This window comes from Danio rerio, chromosome 18, assembly GCF_049306965.1.
Source record: "Danio rerio strain Tuebingen ecotype United States chromosome 18, GRCz12tu, whole genome shotgun sequence".
Classification (NCBI taxonomy): domain Eukaryota; kingdom Metazoa; phylum Chordata; class Actinopteri; order Cypriniformes; family Danionidae; genus Danio; species Danio rerio.
This window is the reverse complement of record NC_133193.1, coordinates 42,110,601-42,134,492: the sequence shown is the minus strand read 5'-3', so window position 1 is coordinate 42,134,492 and position 23,892 is coordinate 42,110,601. Positions and strand designations below refer to the sequence as shown.

General features: G+C 37.0%; 1 protein-coding gene across 3 annotated transcripts; it reads left to right on the top strand.

Annotated features, from left to right (window-relative positions):
- Positions 1–1,443: 1,443 nt before the first annotated feature.
- mapk6 (mitogen-activated protein kinase 6) lies at positions 1,444–20,759 on the top strand. 3 transcript variants are annotated; one of them, XM_073929323.1, is made up of 6 exons: positions 1,444–1,780; positions 5,850–7,026; positions 17,228–17,372; positions 18,010–18,174; positions 18,410–18,611; positions 19,156–20,759. In XM_073929323.1, exons 2-6 carry the CDS (start codon positions 6,472–6,474, stop codon positions 20,276–20,278), a joined length of 2,190 nt encoding a protein of 729 aa, XP_073785424.1. In that variant the 5' UTR covers positions 1,444–1,780; positions 5,850–6,471; the 3' UTR covers positions 20,279–20,759.
- Positions 20,760–23,892: the final 3,133 nt, after the last annotated feature.

Genomic DNA, 23,892 nt, shown 5'->3' with positions numbered 1-23,892 from the left:
CAAAGATTAGTTCTTAAAATGTCGATAAAATGCATAATTGAATAGAAAATGAGGTGAATAACTGCAAAAAATGTCCACTTTTGTAAATAAAGTACCATACCTTTCAATAGGCTGGCTATTAATAGACGGGCCTGCCCTTACTTGCCTAATTAACCGTTAAGCCTTTAAATTGCACTTTAAGCTGAATACTATCTTGGAAAAATATGTAGTAAAATATTATGTATCGTCATCATAGCAAAGATAAAATAAATCAGTTATTATGATTAGTTATTAAAACTATTAGGCTATGTTTAGAATAACAACTATATTAAAATCTCTTTGACCATATAGCGCAATGCAACATTTTATCAAAAGAAAACTACCATCTCATCCATGTTGCTCTGTTCTGTACAAAGGAAAATATATCACATGGAGCTCCAAAAAGCCCTTTCAGTGAATAACAACTGACTATTTCTGATTCAAACAAAGCTGCTTTTAAAAGACCTGAAATAGACTGAAAGTGTACTGCTGCTTTTTATAGTCTCTGGCTGGTTTTTATCCATCATGTCTACCCAATTTATCATCCACCTATACCCAAGTTCCATTTCCTTGCTTGACTTCCTCATGTTTTCAGAAGCAATGGAAAACAACTGATCATCATCATTATTGCGGCCACATCCTGGATGTCCTATAACTAACCAATCACCGGGTGCATTGTTTCTGCATTTCTTTTCTTTTTTAAAATCAACAATGAATGCATGTGAGCTACAACATTTAATTAATGTTAAAGGTGAAGTTACACCAAAATGTATCCTAAAAGCAGCATAGTGTTTTTTTACTCGGCGCACAAGACGAAATGTACTCATATTTTCAATTAAAGTCTTATTTTATTTAAAATGTAGACATATATTTTCTGATATTTTTGACCTGTTTCTTGTTTAGACACAAACAAATGTTTTTTTTTTTTTTTTTTTCTGTCTAATTTAGCATTTCTGTGTTATTGGCGCATATATAGACATTGAGGTCCACCCTTTTTTGTCATGGTCCACAGTTTAATTATATGGACTCACTTAACACTATAATATAGTACACATTGCATTGGCTTTTCTGTGTTTGTTTTTATCCATAATCCTCATTTGTTGTGCGTAAAGGACCAGCATGATCATTTCAGGGTAAATAAATAAATATATTGTTGTTATTGTCATTCTAAAATAACATTAAAAATGTATTTTATATAAACAATTTGTTATTATTTATTATTTATTATAAAAGTAATATAATATAATTTATTATATAAAAATATAAATGCAAATACATTTTAAATAAGATTAATGGCAATAAACATAATACATTAAAAATAAATATAATTGATGTACATTTTTATCATGATGTATTTATTTATTTATATCTATGAAATATGATGTGCGTGGCGGCGCAGTGGCGTGAGTGTTACTCTAAAAGCGCAGTCGTAGTGCGGCATAGACGGCGAGCACATGGGGATTCACATGCTGATGATGCTGCGCTGCATCCATCCATTCATTCAGCTCTGGCGCAGGACACACAGCCCTGGTCATTCTGTTCCGGCTCATGCTGCGCTGCCCAGCTACATTTAGCGTTTTTAAACCGTGTTTTGTGGGCATCCACATGCCTTACTTTGGCGATGTTGCAGCATCATCATGCGTCCAGCGGTCAGACCTCTGCTCGTAGCCACATGAAGACACTCGGATAATATAATTATAACGTGTATTTCTGGAATAAGAGAGACGACACGGGGAGGGAGCGACTGATCGACCCGTCTGCAGTGAGTAGAGACAGATCAGAACATGCTGTCTACATCAGATATGATGATGTTCTGGTTGATGACTGCTGAGGGATGATGTTCTGCCTACAGACTGCTGAGTGATGGTGTTCTGTTGCATGTTTTTACTCTTATCATAATGTGTAGCTTTTAAAGAGCAGTTTAGGAGATGGCATTGCTGTAATATATGAAAAGATGACATAATGATAACATTGAAAATGCATATAAATGCATGCAAACATAAAAACTTGAAACTTCTAGGTGCATCCCATCACTACAGGTTCATATGTAAGCGTCAGTTAAAGGCAATAAATGTTGAGTGGTTCGGGAACATTGAGATCTTAAGCAGTCTGCCCCTACTGGCAGATCCGGTTTCGAGACTTTTTAATTGACAGGATGTAGGCTATAAAGACTAAACCAACCTTAGGACAGAACAGAACGACCCTACTGAGCAGCATCTTGAAATAAGCGTCACCTGAATGAGCAACCACAACGTCAAAATGTCTAATAAGAAATATATTAGGCCCTGCTTAAAGTGGCAGCTAGTTCACATAAACATTTGATGTGATTCCAAGGATTAAACTGAAACTGTGGGTTTTGGTGATCCCGTATATAACAATTCAGCTGTTTTTCCCAGTGTTAGGTTGCGGCTGGAACATATGCTGGATAAGTTGGTGGTTCATTCCGTGGTGGCGCCCCCTGATTAATAAAGCCGAAAAGAAAATGAATGAATGAATTCAGCTGTTGTGAGTGTTCACAACAGTTTTTAACACGAGCTATATAGTGTGACATTAGCCTATTAGATTCATTATTATTATTATTATTATCTTATTTTTGAAAGGTTTGCCAATATTATGTAGAGAGGATTGTATAAACCAGATATTGATATAAATGTAAAACAAATTAAATAAAAATAAAAAAAGCCTCTATTGTAAACATATATTAATTCATTATCCTTCGGCTTAGTCCCTTGGGGTCACCACAGTGGATTGAATAGCCAACTATTCCAGCATATGTTTTACACAGCAGATGCCCTTCCAGCTGCAAATCAGTACTGGGAAACACCCATACACACTCATTCACACACATACACAATGGCCAATTTGGTTTATTCACTTCACCTATTGACCATTTCAATGTGAACATTCCCAGTCAAACTATTTCAGAACTGTAACAAGAGGCAATTCAATCATAACTCTTTTTGGATTCTCGGAAGCTATAGAAATTAAATATGTAAAACAGGAAATATGTTGGGACCATTGTTTTAGTCCTCAAAACGGTCTATACCACATGTCATTGGAGGAAACCCACACAAACACGGGGAGAACATGCAAACACCACACAAAAATGCCAACTGACTCAGCCGTGAGTCAAACCAGCGACCTTCTTGCTGTCAGGCGACAGTGCTAACCACCGAGTTACCATGAAAAATATAGATTTATTTAAATGATGTGACAAAGAATAGGCTACATATGCAAGTAATGCAACATTTAAGCTGTGCATTAGTTGTTACTACATTCAGCAGTGATTTTGATTGATTTTCAGAGATGTTTATTTATTCCTGAATTTATTGTAACATTTTAAAGTCCCTGCGTTCTTTTAAAGATGTTGTGGTTATTGCAGTAAATTTTAGTTTAATGTATTTAAATGAAGTAGGCTATTAATAACTGATGATTTTGCTAATTTATTATTGATTTCAGAATTTATTGTACAATAATTAAAAATATTATGGCTTCTGGCAACTGTATATATTTTGTGAATACAATTTTAATTAAAATAAATTTTAAGTAATTTCAATTTAATTATTCTAGTTGAGATCAAGTTTGAATAACTACAAACTTTTCTGATTATTTAATAATTGCAGAATTTATTGTGCAGTAATTTGAAATATTCTGGATCCTGAACACTCAAAAAATATTTTGAATGCTTATTCTAGCCACTTATTTAAAATGAACTGAACCAACTCAATTATTTAGGTTTTTTTTATCGATTTGAGTGGGGTGACATGGAAGGATTGTGTGGAACCCAGCATTATTTACAGTGTATGCTTTGGTTAGTATAAAGATTGATTTAATTAGTTTAAATTAGTTTAAATAACTGCTAATTTTACTAAATTATGTTTTAATTACTGAATTATTTATTCATTAATTTCCTTCGGCTTAGTCCCTGATTATTACAGTGAAATGAACCGCCATTACAGAATTTGTTGTGCAATAATTTCAAATATTCTGTCACATCAACATATCTTTAGTGGTTATTACATTTAATTTAAATGTAATGATTTCGAATAAATTATTAGTATAATTGATTTAATTATTAAATAAAATGTATGACTTTAATATCAATGAATGTGAATGCGGCGCGATTTACATAGCAATAAAAGAAGCGGGATGAGTGCAAGAGCGCTATGAAGTGCCCATGCGCTTCATAGAGCGGGGGATTCACAGATGGAAATAGAAGCACGCATTAATGCGCATGCGTCGCAACGCTTATTCACACTGATCTTCAACATAAGAGCTTCACTCACACACACAGCAGTCTGTAAGGAGAGCGCGCAGGTAGCGCACACAAACCTAGCCCGGAACGGTTAGGAATAAAATATACATGACACCAGCGAGAAGAGTGAGTACATGGCTTGTTTCTTTGCTTTGTATGTAAGCGTGTCTAAAGCGTAAATATGGTCGTTTTGCTGGGTTAAAGGGTTTATTTTAACGGCAAATGGGCGGCTTGATGAAATCTAGCCTCGGCACAATAACCTTCTTTGTTCAGGTAACGCGTCGAAGCGCCGTAAATGCATAAAGAAATGACTGTTAAATCGTTATAATACATTGTTTACTGATATACGAGACATTATAATACTTAAGAAGATTATTTAACTCCTAATAGCTTGTTTAATAATCCTTTGTAAGGCGAATTGGTGTATATGTGAATTCTCCCGCTGTCTTAGAAACAATGTTTGATTTATGCTTACGAACGTTTTGTAGAGTTTGTATATTCGCGGATACTCATATTTTTACTGGGTAATTAATTCAGTTTAGTTGTTTTTGAATTGTGCCAATGTTTCGTCTCTGAGCCGGTTTGGTTTTAGCTTTAGCATGTAGCCGGTAGTAAAATGGAGGACCGAAAATGGCCAATAAACCATATAAACAAGCCGATCAACTGTAAACTTTAACAGAGCAGCAACAAAAGCGAACCGCGTGTGTACAACAACGCCAAGTTATTGTTTGCGTCATTATTGCATTTTTTTCAAAGTTTTTAAGCAAGCCGCTTTAATACCTAATGAATTATTTATATATTTGTTCAGAAATAATCGTAGTAACGTTATATTTACTTTTTGTGTTTGAGATGAGTTGGTAAACCTTGTCAATAAAAGCATTTAAACATGTTTTACTGGTCAATCCATATAACGTTAAGCAACATGATGGGTTTATGTTTATTAATTAAAACGCTTTCACTTTCTCATAGTGTAAACAGGATTAATATGTGTTGATTTAATGTCACTAACGTTACTGGACTGGTTTAAGGTTTGTTGGCTCCCTCTTTTAGTTAACAAAATGGTCGGCCGGTTAGCCATCATTTCCCTCACACACTGCTGCAACGTGGCTGAATCACCAACCTTTGTTTCCACAGACCGGCCGGGTCCCGTGTTAATCCATTACATGTGTGTTATGATCACTGTGGTGCTTTTTACAGTCATGAGGTGGAGAAACGGGAACCCATGACATCAGAAAGTGTAGTGGCGACATGAGCACACACAAACACACACAGGAAACATTGCTCAAGAGGGATGCCATAACCTTGTATGATTTTTTTTTCTTTTAAATCAGTTTCATTCAAAAAGATCAGAACTGAATAAGTGTTGCATTTCATTAAACACTCATGGTCCTTAAAATTAGTATTTTCAGCTTAGATTGTTGCCCTCTATTCAGTGTCCTTTTGAGCTTAAAACAGATCAAATCCATTCTCTTTTATTTGTGTCGTTCAGAATGCACATTTATTGCTTTAGATTTAGATTTGCTATTTTGGCCTATATTACACTCCTAATCTGTTTTGTTTTTGTGCCGTTTTGCAGGGTATCCCGGTGTAAAATGGAGGATAGTTTTGATTGCGACTGCGGTGAGCTGGAGCCGCCTGATCATTGAGAAGGAAGTGTCTTGTTGAGAACATCAAACATTTCAATTTCCCATCATCAGGCATTTTAAAAAGGAACAAGGAAAAACATTACATTTGTCACCAGTTACTAGGACCGTTAATAATAATAATAATGCTGCTGCTCAGGGCCAGTCGTACACTGAAAATTTCTGCACTGTGACAATGGTTTTATTTGTAGAGACTTCAGTTATTTCAGTTTCGTTCAGAGAGATTTGATTGGCCTCCAAATTCATTCCGTTACGCCCTATTAAACATTGAAACAAATCAAATTTCCATTTTAAGTTAAGTTCCCATTAGTCTTGAAAAAGCTGCTGGAAGTGTTGTGGATGATGACCACATATCCTGGCAACATATCCTTATCAGTTCCTATCTCTCAGTATACGCTGTAACAGTAGGTCAGGGGAAAACACTCAAGTCTTACTAGGCTTGAGTGTAGTTTGAGTCAACTTTTTCTAGAAACTCCAAATTGGCTGCATATCAGTTAAAATCAGAAACACTTCCTGCTATAATATCTGCACAGAGCTGCTCTTCTAGATCACAGAATGGCAGAGAAATTTGAAAGCCTTATGAACATTCATGGCTTCGATCTGGGGCCTCGCTACATGGACCTGAAGCCACTTGGCTACGGGGGCAACGGCTTGGTGTTTTCCGCTGTTGATACCGATTGTGACAAGAGGGTTGCTGTTAAAAAGATTGTCTTGACTGACCCACAGAGTGTCAAACATGCGCTGCGTGAAATCAAAATCATCCGCAGGCTTGATCATGACAACATCGTGAAGGTGTTCGAAACTCTGGGGCCCAGTGGCCGGAGGCTCACGGAGGACGTGAGCTCTCTGACAGAGGTCAATTCAGTGTACATCGTCCAGGAGTACATGGAAACTGACCTCTGTAAAGTACTGGAACAGGGCTTGTTGTCTGAGGATCACGCACGGCTGTTCATGTACCAACTGCTCCGGGGACTCAAATACATCCACTCTGCAAACGTGCTTCATCGTGACCTGAAGCCTGCCAACCTCTTTGTCAACACTGAGGACTTGGTTCTAAAAATTGGAGACTTTGGACTCGCCCGGATCATGGACCCCCACTATTCCCATAAGGTATTTATTCTTTTGCTTTCACTTGCTAAGATTTTGCACCTTCAATGTTCTGTTTCATCGTACTGACAACCATCCAGATGGCGTCTTGTTTGGCTGAGACATGAATGAGATTTCATTTCATTCACTGATTCCTTGTATCGCAGGAAGTAAACAGTCCTTGAATTGGCACCTCCGACTTCCTGTTTGTGACGCCCTTTCCTGTATGTTAGCTTTCTGTGTGGTTGCTGTACATCCGGTTGTGTTTTAAAAGGAAGCTGATGGAAAAATATTATGACAAAATTGCACAGCTGTCCCTTTATTGACCTTCTTCTTTTACATGAGAGCGGGTGCAGCCATTAGAACCTCATTGGCTAAAGACTTCCGATCTCATTCGCGTCCATTGATTTTTAGCCATAAAAATTGCTGTTTGATGTTGCAAACTGGTATTTTTTCTTAATATATTTTTTTTTATTTATAATCATAATAAGCACGCTGGGATTTTCAGCAAGTTGTACGACCGGTTTCTGTCCTTTGTCATTCCTAGTCGTTTCCTCCATTGGCAAATTAACCAGAAGTCCTAAAACAATCACAGAAAAGAACGTACTTCCGCAATGCAGGATAAAGTGAATTGAGCCAGAGTGGAATATTTTGGAACATAGGTTGTTTTGACGTGACGTTATTGATAACGCGCAAAATTCAGAAGGAGTGCATGAAGTGATACTTTTACGTAATCGCTATCAGAACATCAAATTATTTGTTTTATGTTCCTTATAATAGTTTAAATCAGCCAAAATAAGAAATGGCGAACAGCTTTTATAGACTGCCAAAAGTTTTAACTCATAAAGCGGAGAAAGTAAACAAACTGGTTAAAAAAACAGAAGAAAATGCGGCATGTTATAAACATTTTTTTAATACATCCATGTGTACAGACTTTTTTTTTTAAGCACGATAATTCATTTGACAGCTTCAATAAAGATTATAAGCAGGCCTAGCTATGTGTATACATGTTATGTTGTATATAAATTAAATGCAAACACCACCCCACTTGTACAAAATCCAGGAGAATATACGTACCCTGCCATGTAATAGCAATGAAATTTCCATCTTCTATTGCAATAATCCATGTCTTTGCTGGCGTTTCATCAGAATTTACAATCTTAATGCTATCATCGAGATGCGCAGCAGTGGTGAATGTTTATTAATTGTAAATTTATCGACAGAACAAAAAAGAAATGCCTTTGTCTTGTAACAAAACTCTAAATTTTTTTTAATTTTAAGCACTTTTTTCCCCCTCTAATAAATATATATTGTAGACTATGCATTTACGCTTTTGTATGCTTTCATCTGTTATTTTGTGATGTCTGCAAGATATCTGCATGTTGAGAAACTATAGTAATAGTGTAGCATAGTAAACTGATAAACTGTAACGTCAGTATAAACTGTGGTGCATTGTGATTATAGCGTAGATAACTGAAGCCTATTGAATAATTTATTAATACAGTTGTGTTGTACCACAGCAACAATAATTACTACAACAGTTTAATACAAGTCATTATAGTATGCTTCCGAACACTATAGTATTCATCATAGTATTTTTTCATAAAACATAATTAACAAGCAAATACATTTTAGTTCAAGAGAAAACAAGATCATCTTCATGATATAAGGGTCATGGCCAACATATGTGCCTATTTTCTGTTTAGATGTCCTTTGACATATGGTATGTATCGCAAAAATAAGGACTGGAAAAATAAGGAAAAATGAGGACCATGTCTCCCATTCATTTTTTATTTATTTTTTTTTTACTTCCTGCCCTCCATCTGAATTTCGCACATCACCAGGACCACGTGACTGAAAACAACCTATTGGGAAATCTAAAAAAGATTGACGTTTTGTTTCCTTTTAATGTGTTTTTCCTTGTTCTTTCGTTCGTTCATTTGTTCAGTTTTGTGTGTGTGTGTGTGTGTGTGTGTGTGGATGATGTTTGGGTTGTGGCTTGGTTTAAGTGTACTCGTGTCACAAATTTGTAATCCCCTCTCCTTTGTGGGCTCACATGATCCATATGCCAGCCAGATCTGCTTTCACATATGTGCTGAGATGCCTCCTCTCGAGTCTTTGAGAGAAAAAGCACTGTTCCTACTTGATGTCTATGAATAGCTGCCGTCACTCCCCCACACATACTCTGGTCTGGGTTTCTTCTACAGGGAGCAAGAAAGCTGAGAGACCGTATCAGACTCCGGTCCTGTAATTATGAAGCTGGCTGCTCTACTGACTTGTGATAACTTGGAAAAATTTGAGAACTAAAAGTTTAAGACGAAGGGGAAAACCTTTTAGGGATGAGACTTCAAAGCTTAACACATGAAAGTGAAGTTTATGGCAGTTTAAGTAGACATGTTTAAAAGTTTTAATCCTATTTTATTCTCTAGTGTTTATTTATTTTATTTTTTTGTAGGCTTGAAAACCAATATATGCATTTTAGTTATTTAATTTAAATTCAAACAAGAAAAGTTATTTCAGTATAATTTGTTAAAGTATTATGATTCTTTGTTCTATGTACACTCACCGGCCACTTTATTAGGTACACCTAACTAGTACCGGGTTGGATCCCCCTTTTGCCTTAAGAACTGCCTTGTTCCTCCGTGGCATAGATTCAACAAGGTACTGGAAATATTCCTCAGAGGTTTTGGTCGCTGCTGATATGTTGGCTTCACATCCATGATGCGAATCTCCAGTTCCACCACATCCTAAAGGTGCTCTATTGGATTTAGGTCTGGTGACTGTGGATGCCATTTGAGTACAGTGAACTCATTTATCCACAAGCTCTAACCATTGATACAAGGCAGGATGGACCCATGCTTTCATGTTGTTGATGCCAAATTCTGACCCTACCATCCGAATGTCGCAGCAGAAATTGAGACTCATCAGACAGGCAACGTTTTTCCAATCTTCTATGGTCCGATTTTGGTGAGCCTGTGTGAATTGTTGCCTCAGTTTCCTGTTCTTATCTGGCAGGAGTGGCACCCGGTGTGGTCTTCTGCTGTAGCCCATCTGCCTCAAGGTTGGACGTGTTGGCGTTCAGAGATGCTCTTCTGCATACCTCGGTTGTAAAAAGTTGTTATTTGAGTTACTCTTGCTATTCTATCAGCTCAAACCAGTCTGGCCCTTCTCCGCTGGCATTAAAAAGGCATTTACGCCCATAGAACTACCACTCACTGGATATTTTATCTTTTTTTTGGACCATTGAAAATCCCAGTAGTTCGGCAGTTTCTGAAATACTTAGACCAGCCCATCTGCAACTAACAACCATGCCATGTTCAAAGTCACTTAAATCACCTTTCTTCCCCATTCTGATGCTCTGTTTGAAATGCAGCAGATCGTCTTGACCATGTCTACATGCCTAAATGCATTGAGTTGCCGCCATGTGATTGGCTGATTAGAAATTTGCATTAACAAGGAGTTAGACAGGTGTACCTAATACAGTGGCCGGTGAATATGTATATCATTTCCATATGTTGTAATCTTTTAGGCACTTATTTTTACTTAATTGCTACATGAATGCAGACTTGCTTTAAAGCTGAGCTTTTAAGAAGTACTTCTGTATATTTCTAAAGAAGCTTATTAATTGATTCAAAAGAACAGGATTTTCCGATTAGGGTGTTGAAACGGAAAAAAGAGGCTTAGCTGGATGTATGTAAACATCCTGTAACATTTTGTAAAAAGCCTTATTGAGATGAAGAGAAATATGCATACTTGTTCCTCACTTTGCATTCATTCCCCTCCTTTCTCTCGATTTTTCTCTCTTTGCTGCGGTGCACTGTTAAACTGCTGTGTGCTCACTTTAGCTGACCTGTTTAAGCAGTTTTTGTGAATTGATAGATAGAGAAAGGGAAAGTGTGAGTGTGTGTGCCTTTGCGAATTGACCCCTTCCTAATGTCAGCATTTCAGTGGTGGATTTTGGAGTTTTGTGGGAAGCAAACCTCAGACATGTCACCGTCTCTTGCTTTTATATTCACAATTATTTTTCCTCTGCCAATGCATCTGTTTTTTCGTTGTGCCTTCTTTCCATTTTTGTAGACTATTTATTAAATGAATAGCTCACACAAATTAATTGCGTATTGTCAATATTAATGTAAGGGCTGCATAATTTATTGAAAAATTGGCGCTTATTGGCATAAGAGTATATGCAATATCCATGTAGCATGAAGTGCAGTAAATTAGCTATCAAATGTGACCTTTAATGTCTTTATCCCCACCTCTCCAGAAGGTGCTGTTAGATGAACATAGGGCTGAAAATAAATACTAATGCCAGGGAATTGGGTTATTTTAAGATCTAATTAGCTCACAAAAAATCTGTTACCTGTTTGATCGTTGTAAGTATCAAGTGTCTATTTATTTATAACACTCAACAACATTGTGTATTTTCTCTGTATTGTGCAGGCCCAATTATTGTTTAGCATGGATGATTGTCATTGACATCAAATGTAGCTGAGGCTAGCATTGGAGAACATTTTAAATGTTTTTTTTTAATTTTATTTTTTTTCTCCCACTCACCTTCTCTCTTTACTCTCTTTTCTGTTTTTAAGTGGTTAAGACATTCCCTTAAACGTCTCCTTTTGAGTTTGATGATGTGCCAGTCATACAAAGTCTCTCTGCTCAAAATAAACTGTGAGTGAAGACTGTCTTGTGAAATCTGTATTTAAAGTGGCCATTGTCCAGTAAGACTCGGCTTCTTTCCATGCAAATGGGGTCACTTTTGAAGGGCTAAATATGACCTAGCTGCAAGCTATAATTCAGACAGCCTCTTTAAGTGCTAAACATATGCTAAGGCTTTCTGGCTGAAAGTCATTGTTAGAAGCATGGCAGTAGTCAGAGCTGGAGAAAGTGTAATGGGTAGATGTTTCAGCACGTTTTCTCAAGCAAGGAGAGGTAAAGATTCACTTGTGATCTTGAAGCTTTGACTTGAACCTTTCCACGCAAGAACATGGAAAAATTGCCTGGAAAAGATTTTTTTGGTTGGGTTTATTGTATAGTTTTAAAGGTTTGTTTTTTATGATGGAAGTAGTATGACATGTTTCTTTTCTAATGTTTAATCGGTTATGAATTGTTATCAGTGTTTTCACTGCTCATTTAAACCACTTATAAATAGTCATTAAACATTACATTTACCTTGGAAAATAAGTCGTTCAATTTTAGTCAGCAGAAAGTGTATCCAGAGAGAATCATTTTGCTAAATTCATTATTTAATGCATTAATGCATGTGTAATGAAAACAATAGATCGACTGATTAAATGATTTAATGTTTAGCCATGTAGGACAAATTGGAGTTGAATAATGTTGCTGTTTAAATGTTTTTTCTTTTGTGTGCAGTTCTGATTTGGCTGTAAAAAACCAAATGATAAACTCGAAAATAATTGAAAATGAAATTCGTTGTCAACAAATGCTGTTACCGATTAGTTGGGTTGCTCACCAATGGTATAGTTTAAGTGCTTTTTTTTTTTTTTTTTTTTTTTTTTTTTTTAACCAATTGGAAACTTACATTTTTATAATAGATCTGTTCAGTTGCAACTTATTAATGAAATGACACTAGTGTAAATTAAGTGGTGCGAATAGTGCGACTCCACTTATTTAAAATTTGCAAACAACTCAGCAGAAGAATTAGTCAATATTGTTTTTTTTCAGTGAATGTTAGATTTGCACTAAGTAGTAAAAGTTTACGTAATATATGTTTTTGTTGATTTCGGTATTTCAACAAATTCTGCATCTTTATCCTATTGTCAGCCAAGTTATGTCCTTATTTCATAAAGTGAATATAATGGTACAACTTGATTTTGTTATATTTGGGGTATTTTGAGAAGTTTTACTTTCAAAAACAAACTTTTTTTTTTTTAAGGTTTGAAATGTCAAAATTAAAGATCATTAAACAATGGATTTTGCAATTTAAGTATACTTAATCATAAATAATACCCAGATTTATGTTTTATATAGTTATAATAAGCAAAACGTAACGTTAAATAACTCGAACAAAAATTATTCAACTAATTGATTATCGGAGTAATTGTAATTTACTTGTTTTCGACTTATGATTGCACATTTGAGAGCTAATTAATTTATGCAACAATTAAGTAAATATTGCTATTACTACTCTATAAATATTAGCCAAGATATGTAGTTGTATTTACATTTTATTTTACAAAAGTAGTCCCAAAAAAGCACGAGTTTTGTTTTTGGGAGATGACTAGCTCCGAGGATAAATTATGCACTTATTAAAACTTGTCGCCACCTACTGGCACTAGAACAACACTTAGTTCTATGATGATGATGATGACGACTCCATTTTTATTATTAGGTGATTCGTGACTTATGCTCTCGTGGTTCTGCTAATATTATCTTGAGTTTAGCTGCTCTGCCCTAGAAATACGACCCCGTCTGAGGAATGTTTGGAACTCACGTGCAGAGCGGATCAACCCCCACTTCGGTTCACTCTTCCCTTCCCCCTCTCTTCTCTTTGTCTGTGTTTGGCTGAGTGCTTTGGATTCTGGTCTTTCTCCAACTTCTGCTTTTGATGTTTGTCTGTGTCATTGGGTTCAGACTTGTTCTGCATCGTCTCTGCAGCTTTTTGCGGTTTTAGAGTTTTTGGTCACCTACCAGAGGCTTTCCCCTCCAACACTGTCGATCAGCTCTTGTGTTCATAGTGCGCATGCACTTCAAATGTGGTGTGAGATGAGCCTGTGTTTCTGGTATATAGAGGCAAAAGTTGGACTGTGAGTGTTATTTTCCTCCCTTCAGCTCTATTTTTCACATTGACTCTGAAACTAGTCTAAACTGACTTCTTCACTACATTTTGAATTTGACCCACTTTTGTGCCCTCCCATGACCTTGTAACTGAGTTTGAATATTTTTTTTAACCGAATGAGCTACTTTGTCATATAAATAGAGATGTGAGTTTCATTCACAGGGTATATAGATATGTATTTATTTATTTGCTTTTACCCAAGTTGTGTAATTTTTAGTGTAATTGACGTCCATTTTGCAAATGGTTCAAGATGAGTGAAGTCCTGTAATCATGAGCAATAGTAATGCTTGCCTTGGCAATTGACAGCAAGTATGATGTGTGACTGAGTCTGTCAGTTTTGTCTGACATTTAAACTTCATGCTGTTTGGTTTCAAGGCCATCTCACAGTCTGCATGAGTCATCTGCTACCTCACGCCACCAGCGAGGGTGGATTTATTTAACATGCAAATCAGTTGCCTAAAATGTCATGACTGGCCTTGTTGACTTTCTCTAGAAGCATTTACGCAGACATTTGTATTACTCTGACTTTAGCCCCTTTCACACAGTGATACCGGTAAATATCTGGAAAATTTCCGGAACGACTTTACCGGTATATTCAAAAAAGCGCTTTTCACACAGGCGAGGACGTTACGGAAATTTTCCGGAAAAGAGCATTCACACATCCATTCCAAAATACCGGTAAATTCTGACATCACCACAAATGAGCTTTAAACGGCTGCGCCTGTATTTGTAAACATTTGACTAAATTACAAACTCTGTGGGTGATCAATATTGTGAACTGCTTTCGCAGGATCACTTTCGCATGTCGAGAGGTTCATAATATGTACGTGTGCAGGCGCTCACAGGCTGTTTTACAGGCACACGCAAAGCTTGAAGGTAAACAAACAACGGCTGATCATAAGCATCTCATCAATGATTATTTACACAGTTGGCATAAAGAAGAACATATAAACGTGACCTGACTAACTTCTAGCAGCTAAATGTGTCTGGAAAAATATTCAAAGGTTTTTATTTCACAAACCGCGCAGACGTAAATGCGTCTGACTGTTGTGATTGGCTAAAGCAGACGTCTCACGTCAGCACGTTCTAGACGTGCACGCGCTTATTACGGTAATCTTCCTTCTGCATTCGCACCGCGAAGCATTCCGGCAAATTGCCGGTAATGTTACAACTTCTCTTTCCGGAAAATAGCCAGAACGAATTTACCGGTATTTTCAAAAAGGACCTGTTCACACATACAACCTTTCCGGAAAATTGCCGGCAATTTTCCGGAAAGGTTGTATGTGTGAAAGGGGCTTTTGTGTTGTCATCAATTCCTGTCTGAACACATGCTGTTCACTGATACGTCTGTGGGCAAATGTAGTAAGAACTTGTAGGCAGATCTGTGTGGAAGTAAATCTGTTATTATAGTAATCCCCAATATATCACTGGCCATAATGGCGGCTAATAAATTCTACTTTTTGTTGTGCTTAATTTGATAAACAATTAAGAAATTAGGATGATTTTCTATTAAAGCAGGTGAATTAATGAATGATTTATCATTTCTAGCAGTTGAAGCACTTCTCTAAAGGTTTCTATAGGTGCTTTCCACACCACATGACTTGTCGTATGTAATAGGCTTGCTTGAGGAGTTCATGCTTGAGGAAAAACAAGATCTTGGTGTGGGAGGTTTTTATCATTAAGTAAAGTGGGCATTACATGTTTGTGTTTGTAAACAAGGAAGATCTAGATATTTCCTGTAGTTACGTTTCAGTAAAAACAACAAGAACTCCTGTCAGGATAACATTTATAGACCTGTATATTGGTTATCGGTTTCATAATATAAAGATTTGTTAGTATTGGCCAAAATTTCCATATTGGTGCTTTCTTTGCTTTTTTTATTTTTTTGATCATTGGGTCTCCCTTGGTCATAACTGGTCAAATAATATTCTTTTTTTTACGTATATGCTTTTAAAGTTGTACTCTATACCTGTTTTTCAGGATCCCTAGATCCATATTTACAGTAGGTTTGTTGTTGCTAATTTGGGCCAGTTAGGAACCACATTCCTTAAAGTAAAGCTCAGACTTTGTTCATATGAAAAATAAAGTTGAAGTTTGCCATCGCAGGTCATGAATTTCTCCTCTGGATAAGCTAAACTCTTGTGTCTCTAGCAGGCTGAGGTTTAAATTTAATGCTTTTTGCAGGATCTCTCTTTTTTCACACAGTCTTTGAGTAGGATGTGATCTGAATGTTGGTAATCCTCATCCAGGTAATCTGCACTCATTGCTTTATGCAACCCACACACAAGATCTTTTATACAGAAACTGTGACCATGACGATTGTTCTGTAATCCTGTATGTTGGTGCTCTTCCAAAGGCTTGTGCTGTTAAGTTAAAGGTCAGTGAGGTTTAATCATGATGGTGTGAGTTTATTTATTTATTTTTACTCTGGTTTTCACAGACCAATCGTGAACATAAGGTCTGCTGTAATCTGGTTCCAGCAGCATGACCGAGGAGACAAAAATAGCCCTCACACTGAATCGTGGAGTAATATCATGCCTCCAATCACTAGACTGTTTGTTTTGGGACCTCTGGGTGGACATTCATGTGCATGTGAGGGTGTTCCAGACTATGAACTGTGACCCAGAGGTGTTGGTTGATGTCACAGTCGTGTCTGTCTGCTGTGTTGGGCACGAGACAGATTATCCTAGTTCTTTTATGCAGTGGGACTGCTTATCTATCTTGATCTGTCTGTCCACTTGTTTTCTCCACTTGTCATTATCTTTTTGTTTTTCCTACTGATCCTCTGGCCAGAAATGTATGTTTGATTTGGCATAGCTTGGTCCTGTGGTGTAGAACTGGGAGTTGTTGGATTACTGTGATGGTAGCAAAATCCAGTATTCAGTACTCAGACAATACACTCGAATATCTGTGCGAATCAACCCCAAGTGTTGTTCAGTTACATCTAGACATATAAAACTATTGGGAGTATTCATTTGTGCTTGCCCCATAATGATAGTTAGCATGAGGAATTTAAGGAAAATAGACCAAAGATGTTAGTTTATGCCGCTGTATAGTGCCCCATAATGCATACTTGAATTTTAAAATTACAGTAGCATCATTTATATATCATTTTACAGTAAGTGTATCTTGTGGAACTGCTATAAACTAAACACCAGAAGTTTTTATCATAAGCTGGATGTGAAACTGAGTTGATAGCCCTGCAGCTACTGTCTGGAACACAGCTGTCCTGTGTGTTTTATACATACCATGTGATGCATGACCTTAACATGATTGCGATGAGACATGATCATGAATTTTTAACCAGTCAAGCATCAGCTATTTTTTTTTAATTATTTTTATTTTTTTTATATAATTATAGTGCTACTACCAAAAGTCTGTCTGAAACTCTGACTTTGGTAACAGATGTGTTTCTTCTCTCTCCCATAGGGCCATCTGTCTGAAGGACTGGTCACTAAATGGTATCGTTCTCCTCGTTTGCTTCTATCCCCCAATAACTACACCAAAGCCATTGACATGTGGGCCGCTGGGTGCATCTTTGCCGAAATGCTGACTGGAAAAACACTCTTTGCAGGTATTTAAACTGTTTGTTTACTCAGCCACTTTTTAGTTGCTCATTTTCATTTACATTAGCTTCTCTTATCTTACACACATACACACATTAATCAGGTAGTTGAAGGTCATTTCTTGTACTGTTAGTGTATTATATAAATAACCAGGATAGAATATTTTAAAATGGTGGTAAAGAGTTGAGCTTGTTTTGGAACTCAAGCTCAATGGAAACTAGGGCAGCACTGTTGACTTTCTTGAATTTTAGTGTTTGGTGCCAGTTTAGAATCACTTTGACAGCTTGCCTGCCGAGGCACAGCTGGTTTATAGGGATGCCACTTCCATGGAAATATCTGGCAATTTTAAATGGCTATTTCCATGTCCAAAAAAGTCATGGACATGTTTAATGCATCTAACTGTGTCTATAGTTATTTTCAGCTTTTATATATTTCATTGCCTACAAACAGAGTGCAATTTCTTTACGTCATTGTCCAATAAATCACTGCTCAAATGGTGTGGGAACCTTGAGATTAATATCATGTTAGCCAACTCAAAGGTGTACTCTAAACTAGGCCAGTGCATTGAGCATACAAGTGTGTTGTGCCAAATATTGGCTGAGCATTTGCCCTGACTTTCTTTAAATGAAACATTTGTATGTTCAGGAGCTCACGAGTTGGAACAGATGCAGCTGATTTTGGAATCCATTCCCGTAGTCCATGAGGAAGACCGACTGGAACTCCAAAGCGTTATACCCGTCTTCATCAAGAACGACATGTCAGAACCACACACGCCCCTTGCCAAGTTGCTACCTGGTGTCAGCCCTGAGGGTGAGTTGCACAAGCTAAATTTGCTCATGGCAAACAGTTCTCAGAAGCTCAAATTTATGGACCTTTAAATTCCTGGAAACCCTCATACCACTTTTTCACGTGACCCAGTTTTTAATTAAATTAATTTATCACGAATTTAGATATTTTCTTAAAATAATGAGTCAAAAATCTGTGTTGAATTGCATTCAAACAGCAGCCAGTATTTGATGTTTTATTTTTTTTTGCTTCACTGCAGCCTTGGATTTCCTGGAGAAGATCTTGACATTTAACCCAATGGACCGTCTCACTGCAGAAGAGGCTCTTGCTCATCCATACATGAGCGACTATTCATTCCCTCTAGACGAACCAGTGTCCTTGCACCCCTTCCACATTGAGGATGAGGTGGATGACATCCTTCTCATGGATGAGAGTCACAGTCAAGTCTACAACTGGGACAGGTGAGCTTACACCTAATAGAAAAATACCAGCATTGGTTCATCATGAGAAATGGTAGAGAGGGTGATAGAAAAATTTGTTTGGCACAGGAATGCCCAATCCTGTCCTTAGAGATCTACCTTTCCAAAGTCAAAACCAAGAGATTTGACCTTGTCCTAAACAAGAGGTGCTCAATCCTGTTCCTGCAGATCTACCTTCCTGCAGAGTTCAGCTCCAACCCTAATCAAACACAACTAAGTAGGACCTGAAGGAGCACTTGATATTTAAAGAGAGGTGTATTTGAGGTTGCAGCTGAACTCTGCAGGATGGTAGATCTCCAAGAACATGGTTAAGCACCTCTGGTTTAGGATAAGTAAAAGTCAAATCTCCTGGTTGCCGTCTTGCCTATGCCATGGGAGCCTTTTCGTCTTTACATGCAACAGTCCAGTCAAGTTAATGAGGAATAACAGAGATCCAATTCCAATTAGCTTGCAATTACAGTAATTTCTCTAGTTCTGTTAAACCTTTTATGAACTGACATTCGCTGCTTTTTCTTCACACCCGTAGGTATCATGAAAGTCAGTTCTCTGATCAAGACTGGCATCTGCACAGCACCCATGAGCTGGAAGATGTGCAGCGTGATCCTCGAGCTTTGTCAGATGTGACTGATGAGGAGGAGGTCCAGATCGACCCCCGGAAATACATGGATGGAGATTGCGAGAAGTTCCTCGAAGATCCATCATTCGACCTCCCACCAGAGCACTTGTGGCAGCTGGAAGATCACCACGAGAACAAGTACTGTGACCAGGAGTGCAGCTACACATGCAACTATAAAGCTGTATCCCCATCCTACCTGGACAATCTGATCTGGAGGGACAGCGAGGTGAACCACTACTACGAGCCCAAACTCATCATCGACCTCTCCAACTGGAAAGAGCAACAGAGCAAAGAGAAGATTGACAAAAAGGGCAAGAGCAAGTGTGAGAAGAACGGACTGGTCAAGGCTCAGATCGCTCTGAAGGAGGCATCTCAGAACCACACGGTGCCCGAGAAGGATCGCGATCAGGAAAAACACCAGAATCACAACCAGGGCTTTGACTTCGACTCGTTTATCGCTAGCACCATCAAACTGAGCCTGCAGCCGGAATCTGGCGACGTTGACCTCCTGAACGAGTTGAACACCTCCGTTTCACAGCTGGACACTCGTGCTCCTTGTGGCTCCATGTCCAAATCCATCAGTCAGGAAAAAGAAGAGAAGTGCCTAGTCAACCTGGCACAGCTCGGCGTCCGGGCTCCGTGCCCTTGGGAGAGTTTCACGGACTGTGGTGTTGCCGAGAGCAGCCTGATCGACCAGGCTTGCTGGGACGTCCGTAAAGACGAGCAGCTGCAAAAGGAAAACAGCAGCTGCCAGAGCAGTTACCTGGACCGTCTCTTCAGCAAGCGTGACGATGTGGAGCCCGAGATCCTCGAGCCTGTGGAGGTGGTGTCCACCACGGAGAGTGACTTCATATCCTGTAGCGGAGAGATTGTCTTTAACATGCAACTGGAATCTCTGGCCATTCCAGGGTTCGAGGGAGCGGCTGACATTCCTCTGAAGTCCATCCAGGCCACGTTAGCGCCATCCGCTGTTAAACACTCCCCACAAATCGCCCATAAGACCTACAGCAGCATTTTCAAGCATTTAAATTGAAAGATTCACCCAATTCAAGCAGAGTCCAGCTTATTTTTTTATAGTATTTCTGTACTTGAATCATTTCTTATCTTTTTACATATGGTTACTTTTTAAGGAAATGTTGTTTCTTTTATTTTCTTTCTCTTGTTCTTTTTTTTTTTTTTTTTTTAATTCGTGGATTAAATGTAAATTAATTCAGTTTGTAAATTCATCCAAAGTGCTGGACTGTGTTCCAATTCATGAAACGTTTTGCCCTCTGATTTTCTGTTTCAACTCTGATATTATATACATATATCTATATAAAAAGAAACTAACGGCATGACATTTGCACACAGTGTACTGTAGATTCAGAATCCTGTTAGGGAAAGTCAGAGGAACGACTGTTAAGTAGAGAAACAAATTATTCATTGCAAGGTAAAAAAGAGGGCGGAATAATGCACCTACCGTGTGGGAGACGCCGCCACTGACATCATAATGTGACCTTCTGACTGACAGCCAATAGGAAAGACACAACGATGTGTCTTGGCCTTTCTCTTCCTGTTGTTTTTTTTTTTTTTTTAAAGGCTCATGTATTTATTTGAACCTTTTCCATCTCGTTTCCATTTAAAAGTGAAGCCTTCTGTCATTTTGTTTATACTGTAAACTTCCTTAAACTTAATGCCAGCACAGTAAACATTGACCGTTGGTTTGCGATATGTTAACTGTAGGTTCGTAAAGGCGTTATCTACCTCAAGGTAACAGCAGAAGGTTTTGTCTCCCATATGTAGTGCTTTTAAAGAAACACTCGGCCTCTCGACGAAGTAGTGCACAGCGACTTCTATTTTTCATTTTGCATTTGCCATAGTGAAGTGTTAAGATCATTATTTATTTTTAGCAGATGTGAGATATTTATTTTAAGAACGTTGTAAGTTTTCAATGTAAGGCATTAGACTTCCATTCTAGTCTGTTTTGGCGCTCTGTGTTTAAGCCGTGGATGATCGCTCATCTGAGTTTGAGTTGTACAGAAATTCCCAAGTTCCAGCGTTCGTTTTCATAAGGATTCACCATGAGGTTTTATTTTATACTTGTAGGTGCTTTTCTATGAGCGAAATACTGCTTTACAGCATTTCGCTCAATTTAAAGTCTTAATTATATATATATATATATATATATATATATATATATATATATATATATATATATATATATATATATATATATATATATATATATATATATATATATATATTGCATAGAAGAAAACCAGTGGAAGGTACATTTAAAATGAAGTTAATGGTGAAGTATATTGTAAGTCATTAATTTTATTTTAATTGTATGTTTTTATTAAAGTTATTTTTCCAAGCAAGCATGATTGAATTAGGTTCGGATATAGCATGTAGAATTTTTTTTTTTTTTTTTTTTTTTAATTTTGCCTTTAAATGCTGGTTTCTATTCTGTTGTCATTGTTTCAACTGTAAAGTAACATCAATAAAATGGCCAGCAAATGTATCGGTGTCATCTTGTCTTATTCTCTCCTCTACACACGTACAAAATATGTAAACATTACCCCTCTACTGCATTTTGTTGCCATATTACAGCTTGATATTTGTTAATTTCTCTGCCACTGTTTCTTTAAGACCAATGTTCTAATTTTTTGTTGAAAAGTGAAGACCTTAGTTTAGCCAATGATGTGCTTTGGTTAAGTCCCATGACATGCAAGATTTCTGACAGACTGGTGTTTATTGTGAGTAGTTGCTGAATGCATATACAAATGTTAATAAAAACAAAATATTAAATTGTCAAATCCACAAAAAATCTGAAAAATCACCTCCAGTAAGTTATGATGACATTCACAAATCAAATACATTTTTATCTAATGAATTTTCTGTAAATCAATCAAATGTATGTGTTACCAAATGGCAACACTGTCCAATAGTGAAACATGCAAAAGGTTAGCTAGCTAGCAAGGTCAGCTGTGAACCTTTAAGTTTTAACAACAGCAACAACAACATGAATGCTATTAATATAATGTTGATTAATCGTATGTTAAAGGCATTTGCAGTATGGATGAAATCTTATTTTAATAGCAAAACCTTTGATTAAATATAAACGGGGAACTGTGTATAAGAGAGCACTATCATGTTCTATGGTAAGCGGAAAAAGAAAAAGACAGGACTGGCTCTTCCTGCAGATGAAGGTGAGGATGAAATGGGTTTTAGTGACCATGAGAATGATGCAGATTGGACATTTGATAAGAGCAGTGATGGAGACAGTTTAGGTAAATTAGCTCAGAAGCAGATTAGACGGGTGTAGTATATAGCATACTATACAAACATTCTTCGCTAGTAGCTACATTATTCTGACGCATCTGGATGTACTAGATTTGTTATTTATTTGTCATAATATTTACTGGAGAAAATATATTTACTTTATTGAAAACATATTTTATTATTATTTATACAATTATGTTCATCAAAAAAGAATAAAAAAAATGAAAGCTGTTGGAATATCAGTTGTAAAGTATGTATAAGTTCTGTGTTAGCGATTATAATACTGCAGCAACAATTAAATCATTTCAAACAACAAAATTATTAAAAATAAGGAAAGTTTTAAATGTCTAATTTCTAAGTAAGATCCACTATTGCACGTTGTTGCCATATGGCAACATATCATAAAGTAAGTTTTAAGTCAGGGTTTTTTCCTTCTGTTGATTTTAAAGTGTTCGGCTTCGGTTTCTATTTCACGAGCCAGTTTTATTTATATGCTATTGCAAAATTAAAACAGTTTGAAATGGATGCTGAATGCAAGCAATACCAATAAGAATGATTCTTGAGGTCTGCTACAATGATTTTGTTTGATTTGGGCTAATAAAAGTGACACGTAAACAAAATATTTACTCCAAGGTTTAAATATTTAAAAGCTTAGTTGCCTTCCTGCTTTTCACCGATTGAATTTCCAAAGTTACCAGTTCAGATTTTAATTAATAAAGTGAACAATTGTAGACAATTGTTTTAAATTTTTCATGAGCTACCTGTTTGCTGACCGTCTATAGCTTTGGATGTTAAGAGTCTGCTGAGATCAAGTGACCTTGACTAGGGTTGCCCTTAGGACAGTGGGTAGAAACTCAATCCCTTTGAGAATGCTGTAATTAGCCCACTGCCATAAAAACAGTATGGTTTTAACAGATAGATTTAGACGTTTACACCATATTCAGTGGTTTCATTGTGATCAGGAATAATGAGACAACATACTTAACGTCTCATTATTCCTGATCTCAATAAAACCACTAAATATGGTGTAAAGGTCTACAATTTACTGTTATATCTAATATAATATGGCTTATTTTAAATCACTCTGTTCCCAAATTTTTGTGGCATCTATTTCCATGTAATTATGTAAACTATTGGCCTTGTGGTCTTTTTATAAAAACTTCCCTGAAACATTGAATATAGAAATTTTTCTAACATCAAGCTGACTTAATATGCACAAATTTGAAAATTTTGGAGTACAATTAAGGCTGTTCTCAACCTATTTCCATTGAAAAGTAGCTTAGCTGTGAGTTTCAGCTTAACAGGGTAATGTGTATCCATATGCCTGTGGTTCCTTGGGAACATCACCCACAACACCAGTGTGGTTACCATGTCCACGCAGCC